This window comes from Heloderma suspectum, chromosome 1, assembly GCF_057233095.1.
Source record: "Heloderma suspectum isolate Gila_16-S chromosome 1, 16-S_ref, whole genome shotgun sequence".
Classification (NCBI taxonomy): domain Eukaryota; kingdom Metazoa; phylum Chordata; class Lepidosauria; order Squamata; family Helodermatidae; genus Heloderma; species Heloderma suspectum.
In genome coordinates this window covers 344,652,483-344,673,375 of record NC_139458.1, presented here as the reverse complement: position 1 = coordinate 344,673,375, position 20,893 = coordinate 344,652,483, and the positions used below count along the sequence as shown (strand labels likewise).

The 20,893-nt window shown below is 43.7% G+C and overlaps 1 protein-coding gene across 1 annotated transcript in view; it reads left to right on the top strand.

The window, feature by feature from the left end:
• The window catches only part of EPM2A (EPM2A glucan phosphatase, laforin), a 68,251-nt gene that overhangs the window by 30,327 nt on the left and 17,031 nt on the right, over positions 1-20,893 (top strand). Inside the window, exon 2 of the mRNA XM_084827748.1 lies at positions 4,168-4,342. Within this exon, the coding sequence (XP_084683874.1) occupies positions 4,168-4,342 (175 nt within the window). The remainder of the gene's footprint in view (positions 1-4,167; positions 4,343-20,893) is intronic.

Sequence of the window (20,893 nt, the reverse complement as noted above, 5' to 3'; positions counted from 1 at the left end):
AACTAGAGATGAAATCACCAACATTCGCTGGATCATGGAGAAAGCAAGAGAATTCCAGAAAAACGTCTATTTCTGCTTCATTGACTATGCTAAAGCCTTTGATTGTGTGGATCACAACAAACTGTGGCAAATTCTTAAAGAGATGGGAGTACCAGACCACCTTACCTGTCTCCTGAGAAATCTGTATGAGGGTCAAGAAGCAACAGTAAGAACCGGACATGGAACAACTGATTGGTTCAAAATTGGGAAAGGAGTACAACAAGGCTGTATATTGTCGCCCTGCTTATTTAACTTATATGCAGAGTACGTCATGAGAAACGCCGGGTTGGATGAATCACAGGTCAGAATTAAGATTGCCGGGAGAATTATCAACAACCTCTGATACGCAGACGATACCACCCTAATGACAGAAATCGAAGAGGATCTCAAGAGCCTCTTGTTGAGGGTGAAAGTGGAGAGTGCAAAAGCTGGTTTGAAACTCAACATGAAAAAAACGAAGATCATGGCATCTGGTCCCATCACTTCCTGGCATATAGAAGGGGAAGAAATGAAAGCAGTGACAGATTTTATTTTCTTGGGCTCCAAGATCACCGCAGACAGTGACTGTAGCCATGAAATTAAAAGACGCTTGCTCCTTGGGAGGAAAGCTATGGCAAACCTAGACAGCATAGTAAGAAGCAGAGACATCACCTTGCTGACAAAGGTTCGTATAATCAAAGCTATGGTTTTCCCAGTAGCAACGTATGACTGTGAGAGCTGGACTATAAGGAAGGCTGAGTGCCGAAGAATTGATGCTTTCGAACTGTGGCCTGGAGAAGACTCTTACGAGTCCCCTGGACTGCAAAGAGGTCAAATCAGTCAATCCTAAAGGAAATCAAGCTGGAGTGCTCATGGGAAGGACAGATACTGAAGCTGAATCTCAAATATTTTGGCCACCTAATTCGAAGAGAAAACTCACTGGAAAAGACCCTGATGCTGGGAAAGACTGAAGGCAAAAGGAGAAGGGGACGGCAGAGGATGAGATGGCTAGATAGCATCACCGATGCAATGAATATGGACTTGAGCACACTCTGGGAGAGAGCGGAGGACAGGAAGGCCTGGCGTGCTATGGTCCATGGGGTCACGAAGAGTCGGACACGACTTAATGACTGAACAACAACAACAACAATTCATTTCAGAATAAATTATAAAATGAACTTAATGGAGCCCATTTTGTTCCATTTATATTCATTCTGAAACAAATGCACTGATGTATGAATGGATACATTATTTGGTATTCCCGTTCATACCATTTGGTGGTGGGAAATGAATGTGTCTGTGGTAGCAGCAGAGTCAGGCTGAGTTTGGCGGCCACTCCTAACAGCCTCCATTCCTTCCCTCCCAGAATTCCCTGGAGACTGCGTTGTTGGGACGCGGGGAAGGGGGCTGCCAGTTTGAACTTCTGTTTTGTCTTGCCAGAATGCCCCAGAATGGCACAACCTCTGCTGTGTTCTGAGGCCAAATGATGACCTCCAGGAATGATAGTCAAAAACAGTTCTGGTGTCATTGCTGCCAACACTGACCGAAAGGAAAAGAAAAAGAAAGAAAACAAAACAATAACGACAAATGTGGGTAATGAAACAATTGTAATCTTTATTTATTTAAAATATTTTTATATCACTTGTCATGTAAAAACTTATCCAGGCCGTATACAATCAATTAAAACTGTAATAAAGAGATAAAGTTATACAATATAAATATACAAACATATGTAAAGCACAGTAAAGCATAATTTAGCTTTCTCCAATCTATGCCCTCCAGATTATTGGATTACAACTCCCAGCCTCCCCAGACAGCTATTCTATCTGGGGATGCTGGGAATTCTATCTGGGGATGTGGGGAAGAAGAGGAATCTTCTTTTTCATAACTGTGATAATAGAGGCAAACTATTTATGACTGGTTTTAGGCCTGGTTTTGGGACAGAGACAGCCTTGGTTACCTTGGTTGATGCCCTATGCTGGGAGAGAGACAAAGGGAGTGTGACATAATCCAGTAATCTAATGAAGCCACACAAAGACCACATTATAACCCCAAACACTGCTAGATCAAATGATGTTATTAAGAGAGTTATGGAAAAGGAATACGTTGCAAGCTTTCCTAAAAGGAGAGAACCATTGGCACAGGCATACCTTAAGTGACAGGGCAGGGAGGGGGAAGAGTTCTGTAACAAAGAGAGCACTTTCATAAAGGGTTTGCTCTATGCTCTAGCTGAACTTACATTTCTAATTAGTAGCACCCGAAGCAAGATATCCTCCTGAGATCTTAAGGGGTGGAAGGTTTATATACGATCTCAACAGAACGAAACTGTCATTCCAGTGAAACATTCTCCTTTGGTTATTGGGATTTATTTAGGGATGTACGAAAGTCACTTACCTTTTCAACAGGGTGATTCACGGTGGGGGGGAGGCGCTCTGCACCTCCCCTTGAAATCCTAATCCGGCCGGCTCTGCTCCGTGGACATTCCGGGAGCCACTGGCCAGGGCCACCCGCAGCCAGACATCTGGCCACTGGGCAGCCTGCAGGAAAAAAAAAAAACAGTGTACGCAAATGGCGGCGGCTACGGCAGCCACCATTTGCGTTCCCTTTTTTTCGCTGTTTTAGCCTACGTAAATATTTACGTAAGCTATTACGGCGGAAAAAAAGGAACGCAAATAGCGCCCACTACGCTATTTGCATTCCCCTTTTTTTTGCCGTAATAGCTTACGTAAATATTTACGTAGGCTAAAACAGTGAAAAAAAGGGAATGCAAGTGGCGTCCGCTGCAGCCGCCGCAGCCGCCGCCATTTGCATATGCTGTTTTTTTTTAAAAAAAAAAGCTTGCTGTGATAGGCTACGTAAATACTTACGTAGCCTATCACGGCCTCCGCAGGGATGAAATGACGCCCCTGCGTTAGCCGTGATAGGCTACGTAATTATTTACGTAGCCTATCACGGCTGTGATGAAGCGAATGGCGGCCGCTGACGTGGCCGCCATTCGCAAGTCAGCACGGACAGCAGCAGGTAAGTGCTCCGTTTCGCACGCCTTTTGTGGGGTGGGGTGGGACTTCGTTCCACCATGGATTTCGGGGGGCCGAATGTACTGGCATTCAGCCTCACCGAGATCCGTGGCGGAATTCTCTGACATCCCTAGATTTATTCCTGAGTCTAGGATTGTGGCAAAGAACTTTTGATCTGTCTTTGATATTACTTCCATGCTCTTTTATCCACCTTGTTGCTGGTAGAACCTGTCCCTTCCCACCACATTACATCTTACTTTCTGAGACTCTCAACTAGGATTAACCAGCTTTTTCATCAGCTGTCGGTCTGAAAGCTGTAAAAATATTTGTATAGCTTTCTAACTTTGGAATTCAGGTTTACAAATTCAGGCAATAGATTTCAAAAGTCAGCTGTGCCCAACCATGGCACATGCCATTTTTCATGCAGCAGATGGCACTGTTAATGCCTGGAATAGGGAAGATGTCTGTGCTACAGTGATGAAATCACTGGGGTAGAATTAGTGCAAAGTGGTTGCTGGTGTTTAGGTCACTTCACTTAGAATATAATTTGGCACTTGTCTGCCCAGGAGTTCGTACCACATCTACTTCCTAAGGTGATGGATTTATAATGTGTATGATGAAATTTTTAGAAAACATTTTAGAAAAATTTTAGATTTTGAGAGAAATCATCTTTAGGATATAGTGGTCTTGCATACGTAATACTGTAAATCTGGTTGATAGCTCGTAAACAAAGAAACTCTGATGACAGTTAAAAGAGATTCTAATTTTCATTTTCTCAAAAAATGTTAAATTGTTATGTATATACATATTGGCCAAAATCAGGAACCGATTCAGGAACACTTAGTTATTTCTGTGGACTTGAGCACACTCAGTTCTCTGTTTGCTGATGCCATTTTATGCACACATGAAGATAGTCCCATAAAGAACTCATTTCTTTAGATTCACACAGAATATTAGTTTAAAAATAGTTTCTATTTATAATACACTTTCTCCATCTTTGGATGACCACCCAGCTTTTGCCTCCCCACAGGAGACACATAATGTGGAAAGGAAATCCTAAACATTCAAGGCTCTTTGTGTTTATATCCTTGAATTCAGCTGACTCACAACGTGTATGTTATTCTTGTTTCAGGCAATGGGCCACACCACGATCGATGTAGCATTTATAACCCAAGCAACTTGGTTGATGGAGTTTACTGCCTCCCAATAGGGCACTGGATTGAAGTTTCTGGGCATACTGATGAGATGAAACATACAACTGACTTCTATTTTAATATTGCTGGACATCAAGCTATTCACTACTCCAGGTAATAAACGAAAACACCACCACAGAGAGGTTTTATGGAGAACAGAACAAGAAGTTGAGGACTTAAATATGGACTTACAGCATGATCCTAAATATATTTACTCAGAAGTAAGACACACTGAGTTCAATAGGACTTACTCTCTAATAAGTATGCTTGGGAGTACAGCCGTAGATGCTTGCACCTGTAGGCTAGGAAAATAAAGTACTTGTTGTGTACTTTGCTGATAGTACAGGAAGCTTGCTTGTTGGTATCAAAATTAGAAATATACAGCACATGTCCCAGTTACATTGTCAAAGGTTTTGCTTATAACTATGAGGACTAGAAACTTCCATTTTGTTTAATGAAAGCAATTTGATACACACACTTTTAGTCCCAAGTTAAATTTCTAGTTGCCCCAGTTGACAAGGAGACAGCCTTTGCATGCTTGATGCACTTAGATAAATGATATGCTTTACTGCCACCACTGGGAAGATCAGTGATTGGAATCAGCCAGTATTAAAACTGCCAGTCAATTTCCTTACATAATTTTAGAAACATCTGACACCATGTCAAATGACAATCAGATTATGAAATGGCATGCTTATTTTTAACACCGAGTGCTGTTTGTTTTATTTGCAGTATCAAAGGATCGTCCTTTCTGCCCTCCAGAACTAAAATAGTTATTGTCTCCTAGACCAGATTCTCAATAGCCTCCTGCAGCATCTGCAGATAGCTGCTCTCTGATTTCAACATCTTGACTAATAGCGGTAATAGCAGGTGCCGGGTGTTGAACTGGGAAGAAAATAAACCTGGAAAACAAAGAGATGAGATAAGGAATTCACTGTTGGGCAGAAATGAGATGAGCCAAGCCAAAAGCTGGCAGCAGAGACAGAAGCCAGTGGCAGGGTCAGAAAGCCGGGCAGCAATAGGCGTAAGACCAGAAGACAGGTACTGTTGTGCCAAGAGGCTGGCACTTGGAGATAAGCAAAGTTGTATTCTTGTAAACAGAGCCAGAGAGCTGTCAGACTGCAGGTGCTGCTTGCGTCCTCACCGTGACCCATACATGGCTGAGGCTGGCCAACGTGGAATAAATTCGAGGGAGTTATGAGAGCACCAGATGCCAAGTTTTGCTCTTTAAGCATTCTTCTCTGTTTGTGGAATTTGGTTGAGTTGTCAGTGATACCCACAGAAATTCTGTAGCAGAGCATAATCCACTTCTTTTTAAAACACCCTCACACACAACCTCATTTGTGAAAGAAAAACTGCGATCTGTGTGTGTGTATTTATAGATTTCAGAAGGAAACACAGAACATTCATCAACTTATTTTGGGGAACAATCAGGAAGAAACCAGCCTCGTGAAGGCTGAAGCTTCAAATTAAGGTGTAATACAGTGTGACTTTTTATGGTGGCCTTGGCTTTTAAATAAAAATCTGTTATAAAAAACACTTCCATGTTCCGACCACCTCTCCCTACTCCGTAGCCAACCTTGTAGCCCTGATCCAATTCTAGTCTTGCAGAGTAAGGAATAGCTCATCTCTACCTGTCTTAAAAGGGACTTGCAGCGAAGGGTGTACGGGCTGTGTGAACTCCACTCCATCTGTGTTTCGTGGATTGTCAGGTGCCTTTTGTTCCATCGCCCACTCCCATGTGAATTTTTTTTCATCAAGCAGAAAAATACACAAATAATTTTTTAAGAGGTTTCATAAGAATTTACATAATTTACCATAGTACATAACGTTTAGTGTATCGTCTCCCATTCCATTCAACTTTTCCTCAGCAGAAACATGCATATTTTCCTACGAATAAATATGCGTATATTTTGGGATGGTAAAAAAAAAACATGCGAAAGTCCACAGACTTCATGCAGCCTGAGGGGGGTGCTCCGCAGCGGATTCCGCAGTTTGGATTCCTTGAAATCTGAGCTCATTTTAGTCTGGCTTGAACTTCTCCAGCATCCCTGCATGCAGCCAAATTTATGGGGTCTGGACGAGCACTGCGGTGGAGATGTACATCCACACTACCTATGCTCACACATCCCTGCTTCTGCACACAGCTTTAATCTCTCTCTCTCTCCCTCCCTCCCTCCCTCTCTCTCTCTCTCTCTCTCTCCCTCCCTCTCTCTCTCCCTCTCCCCCCACCCCCCAAAATGGTACTCAAGATTAAAAACAAAATCTGATTTGAAAACAGCAATACGATTAAAAACAATAAGCTTTTGTGTACAGTAGAGTACATCAGGTAAAGTACACAAATGGTAGTCATTTAAAGTAATGGTGTGGCCCAGCCTTCCCTCATTTGGCTACCTCCAGATGTGTTGCAATGTAAACTGGTAGAGGGCACCAGGTTGGGGAAGGCATATGTGTCAGTAGATGGTGGCTTGCGGGTCAAATTCAGCCTTTGGCTAAATGTCGTCTGATTTACTAGATCTCAGCCACATAGCCCAGCAATGGCAGCAGCAGGGCCAGCCCAAGATATTTTGCTGCGTGAGGCGAAGAACAAGATGTCACCCTCCCCCATTTCATGTACAAAAGCTGACTAGACTGTTACTTCAACACGAGTGATAGATCAGCACTGAGCCTGAAGGGAGCAGGCTAGCTTAGGGAGCATAGGGCAGGCCATGAGGCACACAGCTCTCCAACACCATCTGCCGCCTGAGGCCACTGCTTCACCCTGCCTAATGGTAGGACCAGCCCTGGGCAGCAGCATCCTCAAAATGTATATTGCTTTGTCAACAACATGGCTCACATGCAGGTCTGGCTGCCAGATATTCAGATGTGAACATGTGCAGTATGCTACTGCAATGCTTCAATTATAATATTTGAAAATGGATAGCAAGCTTAATTAGAAATGTCACCTTGAAGTCAACCGTAAACGTTTTTCAAGATTCCCTTATAATTATCCCAAAGGAAGTGTCTTACGCTCAAAATGAATTAGGTTTTGTCTCTTTGATAAGTAATTTAGGGCGCAATCCTATGGCTGCTAGTCAGTGGCTAGATGGCCATAAGATGGGTCTGTTTCCAAGAACTGACCTCAGAGCCTGTGCTCCAAGGTCAGTTCCCAGAGAACCGCCCCCCTGCCCCCTTCCCTGCCGCCTCGTAGGTGCCACGGATTGTCCCTGGGCTCTGTGCTCATAAGAACAGCACAGAGTGGGGCAAAAGGGGGCATTCCCAGGGGCGGGGACGGTCAGGGAGTGTAGAAGTGCTGGTACAACACTTCCTATGCATCGTCTGGCCTCCCCACCCCGCGATCCAACATCCTGTGGCTAGACAGCCAAAATAAGCTGTCTAGCCATGAATGCGGGGCAGCTGGAGCATGAAGGAGAGGATCCCCTCTGCTGCCGTGCATTGGATATGTGGTTGCCTCCAAATTCAGAGGCGGCTGCCTCCCCACATAGGATTGCACCATTATATGGTGAATATATTTTTTTATGGTAACAGACTTTTGTGGTAGTCGCTATTTTAGCTTTTAACTTGGCTCTTTACTGCCTTGCTTTAACAAAATAAAAAGTGTCATAGGTTGCTCATTAAAACTCCTGTCATTAATACTGTTAAAGTCAACATTGAATTATGGAACCAGAATACCCTCTGAAAAGAAAAAAACACTTTGGGTTGGAAGAGGGTTTTTTGGTTTAGTTTGAACTGAGTCTGAAGAAAGAGAAGAAAGTAATCCATTCAACTGTTTAAAGAAAAATAGCCTGCATGTTAAGCGTCACCCCGGAGTGATTTTTTGTTGCTAAATTATAGCATGAACTATGGTGGGGAAAGTGACGACTTTTAACTGGAATTCAGTGAGCTGTGCCATTTGACTAGAAAGCTGAAATGATGCCCTGTGGTTAAATAATTAATTAAGAACAGAGCCATGACATCTATTGGGATTTCTACCTTTGGAATGAAATTCTGAGGCTGAATTCCTCTTTTCTTTCTCCAGACGTTCAATAGCAACTGCATCAGTAACAATGCTCAAAAATAATGAGCTATGGAGCAAAAGTCATTGATTGTATTGTAAGTTTTAAAGAGAGTCTGGGTACAGGCTCTCATTTAAAACAGAGGAGAATGACTGGAGTTGCTTTTAATGCATGCTAATGGGCTTCTCCTGTCCCTTTTAAAGCTAGTGGAAATTTTGCCATTGATTTCAGACTGAACACCATTGGAACTCAAGTGGCTCCAAAAAGTTAAAAACGTTAAACATGCATGTTCAGATAGAAAGAAGTCCTACAACTCCCATTATCACCCAGCCAGCGCGGACTTTTTTTGGACTTTTTTCTGGCCAAACATGCATAGGATTGCACCCTCAATCCAATACCCCTCATATGTAACTGAGAGGCAGTAACAGTTCAAAGTGACGTTTCATCACCCTAAAGCTAGGGATGTACAAAAGTCACTTACCGTTTCGCGGATTCATTCGCGGCGGGGGGGAGGCGCTCTGTCCCTCCCCCCGGAATCCTCGACAGGGGAGGCGCTCCAGTCGCCCCCCCGGGATTCTGCCCAGCCAGCTGCACTCTGTGGCGATTCCGTGGAGCCGCCGGCTGGCTCTGCCCGCGGCCGGATACCCAGCCGCTGGGCAGCAGGGATGCAAATGGCGGCAGCCGTAGCTGCTGCCACTTGCATCCCTGTAGTGAGCCGTGATAGGCTACGTAAGTATTTACATAGTCTATCATGGCAGGCTTAAAAAAAAAAATGCGTACGCAAATGGCGGCGGCTACGGTGGCCGCCATTTGCATTCTGCGTTCAATGGGATGGGGGGATGCCCCCTGAGGAGATTCCTCCAGGGCCCTAACATGGACCCTAAGTCCTTCCCCATGGAGGAACCTCAGGAAGTTGTGTGGGCTGGATTAGGCCCAGGGGACAGAGGGTCCACACCCCTGCCCTAAAGTTCTATGTTCTTTATGTAAGCTGTTTTCCTAAAATTTCTCATAGTAATCTGCAGCCCGATCTTGCAGAAGCTTACTAAGAAGTCCTACTGAGTTCAGTGGGACTTCCCTACTAGTAAGGGCACAAAGCACTGCAGGCTCAGTGTGTATTTTGCGTTAAAATCCAGCACCCTTGTACAACAGGACTTTCTCCTCTTCTCCACCCTGCAGCATCCCACCACCCCACCCCCAGATCTGCTCCAGAGGGTCCCCCAACCTTCTGGAGCAGATTTTGAGGGGCGCAGAGAGCTTCAGGGAGGAGAGGGGATCTCCCCCCCCCCCGTTCCTCTGATGGAAGCCCTTCCATTGGCGGGAGTGCTTCATTGGATAGTGCCTTCTACTTACTTATTTTTAAAATTGATACACTGTTCCTCATCCAAAAGGGATCCCAGGGTGGTGTACATAACAGTATTTAAAAGACAAATACAATGTAATAACAATAGTAACATTACAAGAGAAATTACAAGATGCAGACAAATGGACAATGTACACAGCATCTAGCCCTGCCTGCATCTAATGTTCAAGGAACAGCTGTTGCAGCTTCCATAAGGCTGCATCCCATTTTTGGTTTGTTTTTTAGGTAACTAGAGCAGCCTTCCCCAATCTAGTGCCCTCCAGATGTGTTGGACTGCAACTCCCACCACACCAGCCATTGGCACTGCTGGCTGGGGATGATGAGAGTTGTAGTGTAACACACTCCAGAGTGCATCAAGTTGGGGAAGGCTGGACTTTCCCTCTCCTTTTCCTCAAACTGCAACTCCCCTCACAACACACACACCTGCAGAGCCCTCCTGCTGCCTGTAGATTGCACATTCAGGAGGACTTCCACAGGCATTAAAGTTCTTTTGTTAAAATCCTGTCTATTCAGAGAAGATGGCCAAATTCACAACACCATCTCCACTTTCACAAAAAACTCCACTCTGTGGAACTCCCTCCCTAGGGAACTCCGCCATGCATGGCCCCTCTTTAATGAGCTTCTGCCACGCATTGAAAACTTGGTTGTTCAGGCAGGCATTTGGGGTGGGTTAGGGTAGTTTTAGACAATGTTTTAATGTGTAATTTTACTGTTTTAAATTGTACTGTTGTGCATCACCCAGAGTGTCCGGGTGACCTGCCAGATGGGCGATTAAGAAAATGAATAAATAAATACATAACTTGGGGGCTATGCCAAGATAGCTTCAGTGTCTCACAGAGTATCTCTACACCAGCTTACAATCCCGCATTTAAAATGGGGCTTTCTGCTTCCGTTTTAAATACAGGATCATGACGGACTCCCTTTACACATTCTTCCTTCCCCCTGCCCTTTCCCCCCTTATCTGAGTCTTCCATATGCTCCATTATACAGCCACTAGATGGCACTGTGATCTAGCTGCTTTTCTTGTGGGGTTTCAAGCACTGTAATTTGGTAGCTCATTATCTCCAATCTTTTAAAAAATGAAATAAAGGTAATTTAGGGTGCAATCCTGTGCATGCAGAATGCAATCCCATTCTGGCTGGGGAATGCTGGGAGTTGTAGGACTTTTTCCTGTCTAAACTAGCATAGGATTGCACCCTTAGTGCGGGCGATACCCTGGAGGTTCACAAAGTCATCTGAAGGACCTACAAATTTCCATGAGTAACCAATCTCAATAGCAGGATAAAACAAAGCTCCGTGTGAAGAAGCCCACAATCACAAGTTAACAATGATCAGGTTAACAACAACAGCAAAATAAGAATAAAAAGTTAACCATATGCAAGATGGTACATGGTTAACTCTTTAATATTATAAATATTAAAAATGCATCCCTTTGACTCCTTTCTTTCTTATTACGCTCAACAAAAGTTAAACTCTACTTCACCATTTTAAAGCCAATTTTCTAAGATGAATGGAATTGCACTAGCAGGGATAAGGTGAGGATAACAGTCATCTCTTTAGTGGCCAATTTAGTGCCAGTCCTCAAACGGCACTTTTCCCAATCCCAACTGAGAAATTCTAACCAGTTTCAAATATCAGACATGTGGTTGGTATAACATAATTCCCTTGATTAACCATATTCCTCTTGTCCTGAGTCTGCACAGAATGTCTGCATTTCTGTAGTTTCCCACTGCTTAGCAAAGGATCTGTAGACATATTACCATTGCCTTCAAATCTCCTACCAGTTTTCTAAAGGATTCCTCTTTCTTCTTTCTGTTGCTCCTGAATTGCTTCCCAGGCCGATCTAATTCATGCCCAAACTTCAAACATTGAGCCAAGGGTATATTTTGCCTGACCATCAGAGTTGGTCTGCTCAAGCCAGTTGCCAGTCATGTGTCTTTCTGCATCATTCCCATTGCATATACTGGGCAGGATCTCAGAATGAGGGAGATATACTTCCCATTCTGCTTTGCTTCCATAATGTGCAGGTTCTGCAATTTGCTAGGCTCCCACTAGACAGGCCTGACTATGGGGTATGCCAGCAATAGGGGACTACTCTCACCCATTCAAGATTTTGTGGGGTATACATGGGGCAATTAAGGGTTGGTCGTCCCCCCCTGCCCGCTTGCCTGTTGTTCCAGGCTGCAGCTGATCTTTACTTGAAGCCACTCACTTCCAGTGTAGGCAGCCACTCATGCTCCTCCTATACTTTCTCTTCCCAACAGTTTTCCAATTTCAGAGGCTGCTTCTCCATCTTTCCTATCTTGTCTCTGCTTGCATAGTAAGCCCTGCATAGACAAAGCATGTTCATTCTTAGATAAAATTCCAAACTCACCAGCTAATTCATCCACTTCCTGAACCTCCTCAAGCACCTCCATTGCATGCTTTGCAGTTGAGCTTCTAGGTCAGCTTTGGTCCTGCCTACCTGCCAATGATCAAGTGAAGCTGTCACCTTCTCCAACTCTCCTTCATGGGCTTTTTAAGTATTTCTGCAAACCTTGCTGCAGTTCCGCCATTCTCTGCTGGAATGTTCTGGATTCTCTCAAGAGCTGCTTGTTATTTGCATTGATGTGGCTCAATCACACCAAATCATGGGGGCGGGGTCCTCCAAGGAGACAACCCCACATTCCTCCAGCCATCAGTGTTGCCCATTCCCCATTCTCCACTTCCCTGAGCAGTGAGAAGTTTCAGGGGCAACACAACTCATGATTTGGTTTCCATTGGATAAGAGAGCACTGGAAACCTATAGTGCAAAGGTGGGTAATTGGTGGCTGTCCAGATGTTTTGGCCTACCACTCTCATCATCTCTCACCGTGGGCTACGCTGGCTAGGGCAGATGGGAGTTGTAGACCAGAACATCCGGAGGGCCTCAAGTTGCTCATCCCTGCATACAGTGTCTTCGGAATATTTTCTTTATTTACAAAATTACAAGCAAAATACAGTAGAAAGAAGCAGGCACTCTTTCAGCAGGAAGTAGATCCGTCAAGCAGCAGCCTCCCTAAGCCTGCACACACACAAACACCCCAGGTGCAGCTACTCCTCCAAGCTAAGAACTCTCCTCACCTCCCTCCTCTCTCTCTCTCTCTCTCTCTCTCTCTCTCTCCCTTTCTCACCATTCAAAGACAGAAACTGCTGCATCTCACACACAGATCTGCAGAGCATGAGTCTAAGACCCCGCCCCCTGTAGGCAGATTGCCTATTCAAGAGAACATCCACAGCCATTGAGCAAAGATAAGTTCCTAGCACTCCGTCAGTCATCCAAATACACAAAAGTGTTAACTCTCAAAGAAGGGTTAATTTGTCTGTATAGATAAATGGGCCTCTCTCTTTTTGGCAGAAATCCTCTCTGTGAATACCAAAGCACAGCACAAATCCAGAAGTGTCCTTTGTGATGTCACAAGGGATTCTGGGGACATGCTTCTTGGTTCGTACGCTGCTTCTGGCAAGTGGCATGCAAGCCCAGAACTTTATCCTCATGCACAAGCATCCTGCCTGTGAGATGTTAGACATAAAGTATTTTGAAAGACAACTTCTTCAGCAGGTACTGAGATTGCTGGAGCAGTGTGTGAACCCAGAGGCATATGGCAGCATCCCCTGCAAGATTTCTCCTCCTTCTGCCCTGCTTTGGGCAATACTGTAGTAGCTCATTAGCCCAGTGAAAGAACACAGGGACCATTCCTCTCTGCCACCTAGAGTGGCTTTGTCCTGTTTTACAGAGGACTAGGGATGGACGAAAGTCCCTTACCTGTTCTCGAAGCTTGCTTCGCGGTGGGGGGGAGGCGCTTCGGTTCTCCCCCCGAAGTTCAGGTGAGGGGGGGGAGGCGCCCGGCCCCGCCTGGCCGAAATTCAGGCTGGGGGGGAGGCGCCCCATCCCTCGCCGTCGAAATTCAGGCCGGGGAGGAGCACCCTGTCTCCCCGGCTGCGAAAAAAAAAGTAAAGTAAAAAAAAAAAAACCACACCCATGATAGGCTACGTGACGATTTACGTAGCCTGTCATGGCTAGATTTCCAAAGTCAGCCGTGATAGGCTATGTAAATCGTTACGTAGCCTATCACGGGTGACTTTGGAAAAAAAAAAAAAGCGCATACGCAAATGGCGGCCCCCATGGGCACCGCCATTTGCGGTCCTTATTTTGGCACGTCTAGTCTACGTAAACATTTACGTAGACTACGGCAAAAATAAGGGCAATGCAAATAGCGTTCCCTTATTTTCGCCATAGTCTACGTAAATCTTTACGTAGACTACCCCTGTCCAAATAAGGAACACAAATGGCGGCGCCCATGGGGGCCGCCATTTGCGTACGCGCATTTTTTTTTTCAAAGTCACCCGTGACAGGCTACGTGATGATTTACGTAGCCTATCACAGCTGACTTTGGAAATCTAGCCATGATAGACTACGTAAATCGTCACGTAGCCTATCACAGGTGTTTTGTGTTTTTTTAACTTTACTTTTTTATTTTGTAATGGCGGCGGAGGCAGCCGGTCGGGAGACCGGCCGCCGCCCCCGCCGAAATGCCGCCGGGCCCTGCTGCTGAGAGGGACATTTGGCCATGGTAAGTCCCATCCCGGGGGGGGGGCGGGGGGCCGGCGGAGAATTTCCCCACCAATTTCAGGGTGCCGAATGCATTGGCATTCGGCCTCCCGGAGATTCGTGGAGAAATTCTCCGCCATCCTTACAGAGGACATCCTCTATTTGAAGGGTTGTCAGAAGACAGCCCTCTGTTTGAAGGTGCCATCTATATGAAGGGTTGTCCAATCCAAGTCTGGCTTCAAGATAACCCAGTGGCTGGTGACTCCAGTTCCAGAGGGGCTGTGATTCCATTCATGGTTTAGTTGCCACCAGCAAAACTCTAACAGTGCTATCCAAGGTGCTGAAAGTTGCTATCCAAGGTGCTTGATCCATTTGGGGGATAGGGTTAAGCACCTTGGATAGCACTATTAGAGTTTTGGCTGGCGGTAACTAAAACCCTGAATAAAATATAGCCCCTCCAAAATTGGAGTCACCAGCCTCCACTGAAAGAACCATAAGAAGGAAAAGCAAGGGCCTTCAAGTTACCCATCCACGAGTTAGTAACTGGACAGCAGACTGAGCAGGCACACAAGTCACCTGTTCACGGTCTTCCCCAATATGGTGAGATGTATTTCTATTTAAATTATAGTAATTATGCCTATATTTGCTTCTATACATAGACATTAGCATATGCAAATGTTATGTAAATCTCTGCCCTCTTTTGTTCTCTTTTTCGGTGACGCATCATTAACTCTTCTTTGGCGATGCACAAGTGGCTACCTCTTTTCCTCATGATATATAGTTGCCCACATATGAGAATACAAGTTCAAATCCTCAAGGGCTGCATTATGTCTTTGGGCTGTATATTGTGCAGGGCTTATTTAAAGCTTTCATATTTTAGCTAGGAAACCTGTATACAGTTTATCAGAGAGAAAACTTGCATATTCCCTTTAGTTTGCCTATAGCTTAGCTTTTGGAATAACATTTCTTATTTCTGCAAGTAAACAAACATTACAGAATTCTTGCTCTCTTTTCCCACGAGACTTTTTGTTTTGGCAGAAAACAAAACTCCAAACAGTTGAATCGTGGCTGCACTTGTAGGCAGCATACTTAAGAAGCTCATTTGAAAAATCTTCCATTCCCCCATTTTAATTCTATTGCAGTGGGAGATTTTATTTGGATACTTGGGGGGGGAGGGGTAGATGTACAACTCCTATAACAGTTAAAATGTTGTGAAAATCCTCTGTGAACCATGATAAAAACTGAGCTCTGTCAGTTTGCCAACCTGCCTGAAATATGGATTTCATTTCCCCTTTACTGGCTAAGCAACATTGAAGACTTGAAAATCAAGATGTTATGTCTCATTCCATATTCTCCCCTCCAAAACTTTTTACCAAGATTATAAATATCTGACAGGTTTTTTAAAAAATCAGTAAAGAATTTGAAAGAAAATAAATATGCTTGCATTAAAATTAACTCCCCCCCAAATGTCTGTATATGATGGTTTTCATAAGACAGGGGTGAAATTAACTTCTTCCTACAAGACAAAACATTTACATTGTTGAAAGAACTGGAGTGGAGAAGAGGAATAGGACAAATGTCTTCATTCCATAGACTCTATGGCATATAGACTATTAGCATCCCAATTCTCATGGCAGTGGGTGAATAATACTGATGACTATTTTTACCAAGTAGTAGCCACCTACTATGTTTGCATGTCCACAAAGAAGATAAACCCCATAAATCCATGGAATGTGGCAAGTGTTTTGCTCATAAATCAACATTTTTGAGACACCAGATAGTCCACACAGGAGATAAACCCCATAAATGCTTACAGTCTGAGAAGTGTTTTTCTTGGAAATCAAATGTTTCCAGAAACATTTGACCACAAAAAACCACAAATCTTAGATCTACATCTAAGAGACCACAAAAGAGACCAAACAGGAGAGGAACCATATAAATGCTTGCAGTGTGAGAAACATTCAGATATCATCTCTCATGTTCCACCAGGGAGTCCACACAGGACAGAAATCCCATAAATGTGCTTTGCTTGGAAATCACATCTCATATACGAACAGACATTCCACACAGAAGAAGAAAAGTTTTGCTCATCCATCAGACCTTGCAAAACTCAAGAGAGTCCACAGAGGAAAGAAACCATATAAATGTTTGAAGTTTTGAGAGATTTTTGGTCAGCAATTACAATTCATAAAGCATAAGACAGACCACCTAGGGAAGAAACCATATAAATGTTTTTAATATGGGATAATGTTTTATGCTTAAATGTTCTTGTCTTTCTTGTTGTAAGGTTTTATTGTTTTAAATTGTTAGACACTGCCTTGATAGTTTTTTAGCAGATAAGGTGGTACATTAATATTGATGCTCGTGATCATGATCATGATGCAACCACTTGGTAAGTCTTATTCTCGGCATTGTCTCCTCCAAGTAGTAAGGAGAAGTCTACCATGTTTTTGTAACTGATCGGATCTGGGAATGCAAGCTGCCTTGCAATACAATCCTGTACATGTGTACTCAGATGTAAGCTTCATTGTGTTCAACGGGGCTTAATCCGAGGTAAGGGAGCATTGTGGCCTTAGGATGTCTGTACAATTTTGCTTTTTGTATGACAGGGTGCTATTAGTAAACTGCCCCTTATGATGAGTAACTACCTCCCCAGCTCACACTTTTTTCTGTAGTTTTCTAATGTATTCCGCCTTGAGATTACTTTTTTTAATAAAATCTTTACTCACTCACATATTATTTTTGCCTTTGGCACATGCATGCCAGTGTATTGCAATTATATTTTGTCTCTCAGTCTTTGTGTTCCTTCACTTACGTTGAAGAGGAATCTTCATAGACTGCTCACTTTTTTATTTTGTAATCCAGACACTTTGATGCAGCATAAACAATTTTGTAAACGCTTGCCACAATGCATAATATTCCGTGGTCTCAAACATGTTGTGTATCACTATGCAGACAGTGTGGTGTTAAACAGTGATATAAAAAACAAGTGTTTCCTTTTCGTTGCCAAGTCTGTTTGTATGTGAGGATCTCAGATAAGTAGACTGAATTACATCTAAGAGGAAAATTTGCCAGTGCTTAATTACTTTTCATCAGGGTGCCACAAATAATGAAAGGAGGGGAAACTGAACATAGAAAATGTATAGCCTATTTAATTCCCCTAAATTTAAAAGCCCTGAAGTAGAATTGACTTAAAATGTTCAGCTTCAGTAGCAAATAAGAAAGAAATTCTAAATATGAAATTCTATTCCTAGTTCTATGATGTAGATGAAAGTAAACTTTTCTTCTGAAGCAAAAATAGCATTAGCAAATTTTGCAGGTATATAATTTACATATATATACATATATGTGTGTGTGTGTGTGTGCGCGCGCGTGTGTGTGTGTGTGTGTATATATATATATATATATATATACACGCGCACACACACACACACACACAGAGTGGCCCAAAAGTAGGTATACAGTATAGTTTATTTGCATTTTATTACATTGTTTATTACATTTACATTTGTTTAACACTGTTTAATCTCATAAGTGCTCGAAATGTATTCCATCAACATTGCAAAATTCCTCGAACCTGTCCAGAACACTGTGACACACAGTACAACACAAATTCCGGTCCGCATCCATGTCCATAAATGCTTCCGAGATGAACTCTTTTAATTCGTCCACTGTCCGGGGATTCCTCTCAAAAACCTTATTCTTTACTACGCCCCCCCAAAAGAAGTCCATTGGTGTTAAGTTGGGTTAATGTGGCGGCCATTCAGTGCTGCCACGTCATCTGATCCAATGCTGTGGGAAGGTGTTATCAAGATAGTCTCTTACTGCAAAAGCATAATGAGGAGGTTCCCCATCTTGTTGGAAGAGCAGTTCGGCGAAGTTAGCCCTGGTTCCCTGGTAGAGTTGTGACACTACCATGTCGTGTAACATGTTTAGGTAATTGTTACTATCCACAGTTGTATCGAAGAAAACCGGCCCTACAACACTTTCGCTGGACAGTGCACCCCACACTGTGATGCCTGGCTGGTTCAGTTGAGATGTGATAGTCAAATGAGGATTTTCATCTGCCCAATACACACAGTTATGCCTGTTCACGTGGCCTGACAACTTGAAAGAAGCCTCCTCTGACCAGATGATCTTATCGAGAAGGTCTGGTTCGTTAGAGATTTGGTTACACATCATCTCACAGAATTGCAACCGATGGTCTGGGTCATCCTCCAGAAGACCATGTAACAGTCTTGGACGGGATGGCTTCAATTTCAGTTTACGCATGAAGCGTTGCAAGGACGTTCTAGGTATGGATAGCTGCCCAGACACACGTCGTGTGGACTTTTTCGGAATGTTCACAAATGTCAGAGCGACTCTCATCTCATTTTCCTCTGTCATAGACGTCCTAGGACGTCCAGATTTAGGTGCATTAGCCACTGCACCTGTTACTTCAAATTTATCTCTAAGACTATAAATTGTCAGACGTGTTGGTAGAGGAGTGTCAGATGCTTCTTGCCACGCTGCGCACACCCGCTCGGCATTTTCAGTCTTCCAGTACTGCTTTAGAATCCACTTGCTTTGTTCTTGACTCAAGTTCGTTGCCATCGTTCACAATATCAGTAAAAAAAATAACTAAACAACTAAACTGTATACCTACTTAAGGGCCTCAGTCCCCTCACTCTCTACACTTAACTGATTTAACTGTCACTCCCTGTCACTCTTCCCAGCTGTCATTCTGACTCCACCCACACATCTTCTACTCACACATTCTCTCCCCCTCCCATCAACATTCTAAACAACTGTATACCTACTTTTGGGCCACCTGGTATATATACACACACATATATGTGGGTGTATGTGTGTGTATTCTTCATGAGGGTAGGCCAAAGACAGTTTGCTACTTGAGGAGGACAAAATGGTGCCCACCCTATTCAATGCATGGAAGCCAATCAGACTGGCAGTTGAATCTTATTTCAACATTAGTAACAGGACAATGTCCTCCACAGCATTTGTGGGCAGCAGGCTAAATTAGGCTAGATGAGATTACCCCAGCACCTGCTGCCTGCAGTGCCCACTTCACTCCGCCTAGTAATTGGGCCAGCCGTGCTCTTCATTCATCAGACCATTTCATCTCTTGGTTGCTGGTGTTTCCTGGTTGTCTATTAAGATGGATATAATCTAATCTGCCTGTTAAAATATAGTTAGAAGTGAACGGATCAAGTTGCTGACAAGTGCTTGTATCTTCCTTCATAATTCAAATTACAGGTATAATTAAATAAAGTTGGCCTAGTAAACATACCAGCTGAACCAATTATATTCCTTTTATTCAGTGAATTGTTATAGACAGCTGAAGTGTAGCTCCCAGGATAGGTGCCTTGGTCTAAATTATCTTTATATCTAATTACTTACCATAATGGTATACAGCCTGCACCGTACTTACAAAATCCTTCATTTGTGTAGTGTAGTGTTTCCCAGCTTTGAGTCCCCAGATATTGCACTACAACTTCCATCACCCCCAGTTAGCATGGCCAGTAGTGATGGGGGGGTGTTTCCCAGCTTTGAGTCCCCAGATATTGGACTACAACTTCCATCACCCCCAGTTAGCATGGCCAGTAGTGAGGGGGGTGTAATATCTGGGGACCCATGGTTGGGAAATAGTGGTGTAGTGGCATTGAAGTACAATACACAAAACTTAATGCTAAAACTATCACACACACAAAGGAAAAAGCTTGTATTCATGAGGATTAAGAACAGGCCATGAGCAAATGCAGGGTTTCTATTAGAGTACGAGGCTAAGTGAGAGGACTTCTGGGCCCCAAGCTAGAACTGAAAGATCTACACTGGTTGCCAGTTGGGCTCAGTTCAAGGTGTTGGTTTTACCTTTTAACTCTCTAAATGGCGTATGGCTTGGCTCTCTGAGGGGCCCTCTGTCTTGCCATGAACCAGCTCAGTTATTAAGATCAGCAGGAGAGGTGCTTTTGAAGACACTCCCACTTGCAGAGGCCTGTTTGCAGGGCATACAGGAAAGAGTTTTCTCCTGTGTTGCTCCTAAACTCTGGAATGCATTCCCTTTGGAGTTGTGACTGGTCCCCCCTCTTTTGTGTTCAGGAAGGGGTCAAGATGCCTCTTTTTAACTTGGGTTTTTACATTGTTATACTTTCAAGGTTGTTTTTAGTGTTTTACTATGTTTTATTTGATTATTGCTTTTATTTTCTCATTTTCTTGTAAACTGCCTTGGTTGGCTTCAGAAAGGTGGTATAGCAACACCACAAACACATAAATAACATAAAACACTACTCTCTGAGCCACTTGTTGCATCTCTTGTTGGAAACCATAGGCTTCCTGGGGTCCAAGTAGCCTTACCATCTCTTTATGTTGCTCCTTCCCTCTCTCCTGTGTTTGGTCACTGTCCTTTCCTGTCCTCATATTTATTATTATTGCATTTATATCCTGCCCTTTTTCCTCTTGCAAGGAACCCAAGATGGCTTACCTGGTCCTCCTCCTCTCCATTTTATCCTCACAACAACCCCATGATGTAGGTTAGGGTTAGAACCAGTGACTGGCCCAAAGTCACCCAGTGTGCTTCATGGCCAAGTGGGGACTAGACCCTGAAACTCCCGAGTCCCAGTCCAACACTGTAACCACTAAACCACACTGGCTGCCTTGCTTTTCTCAACAGAAGACTTTGTGCAACTGCATGCAGTTCACAGACACCATTCCTTGTGTTGATGCTGCCTTTTCCTGCTTCATTC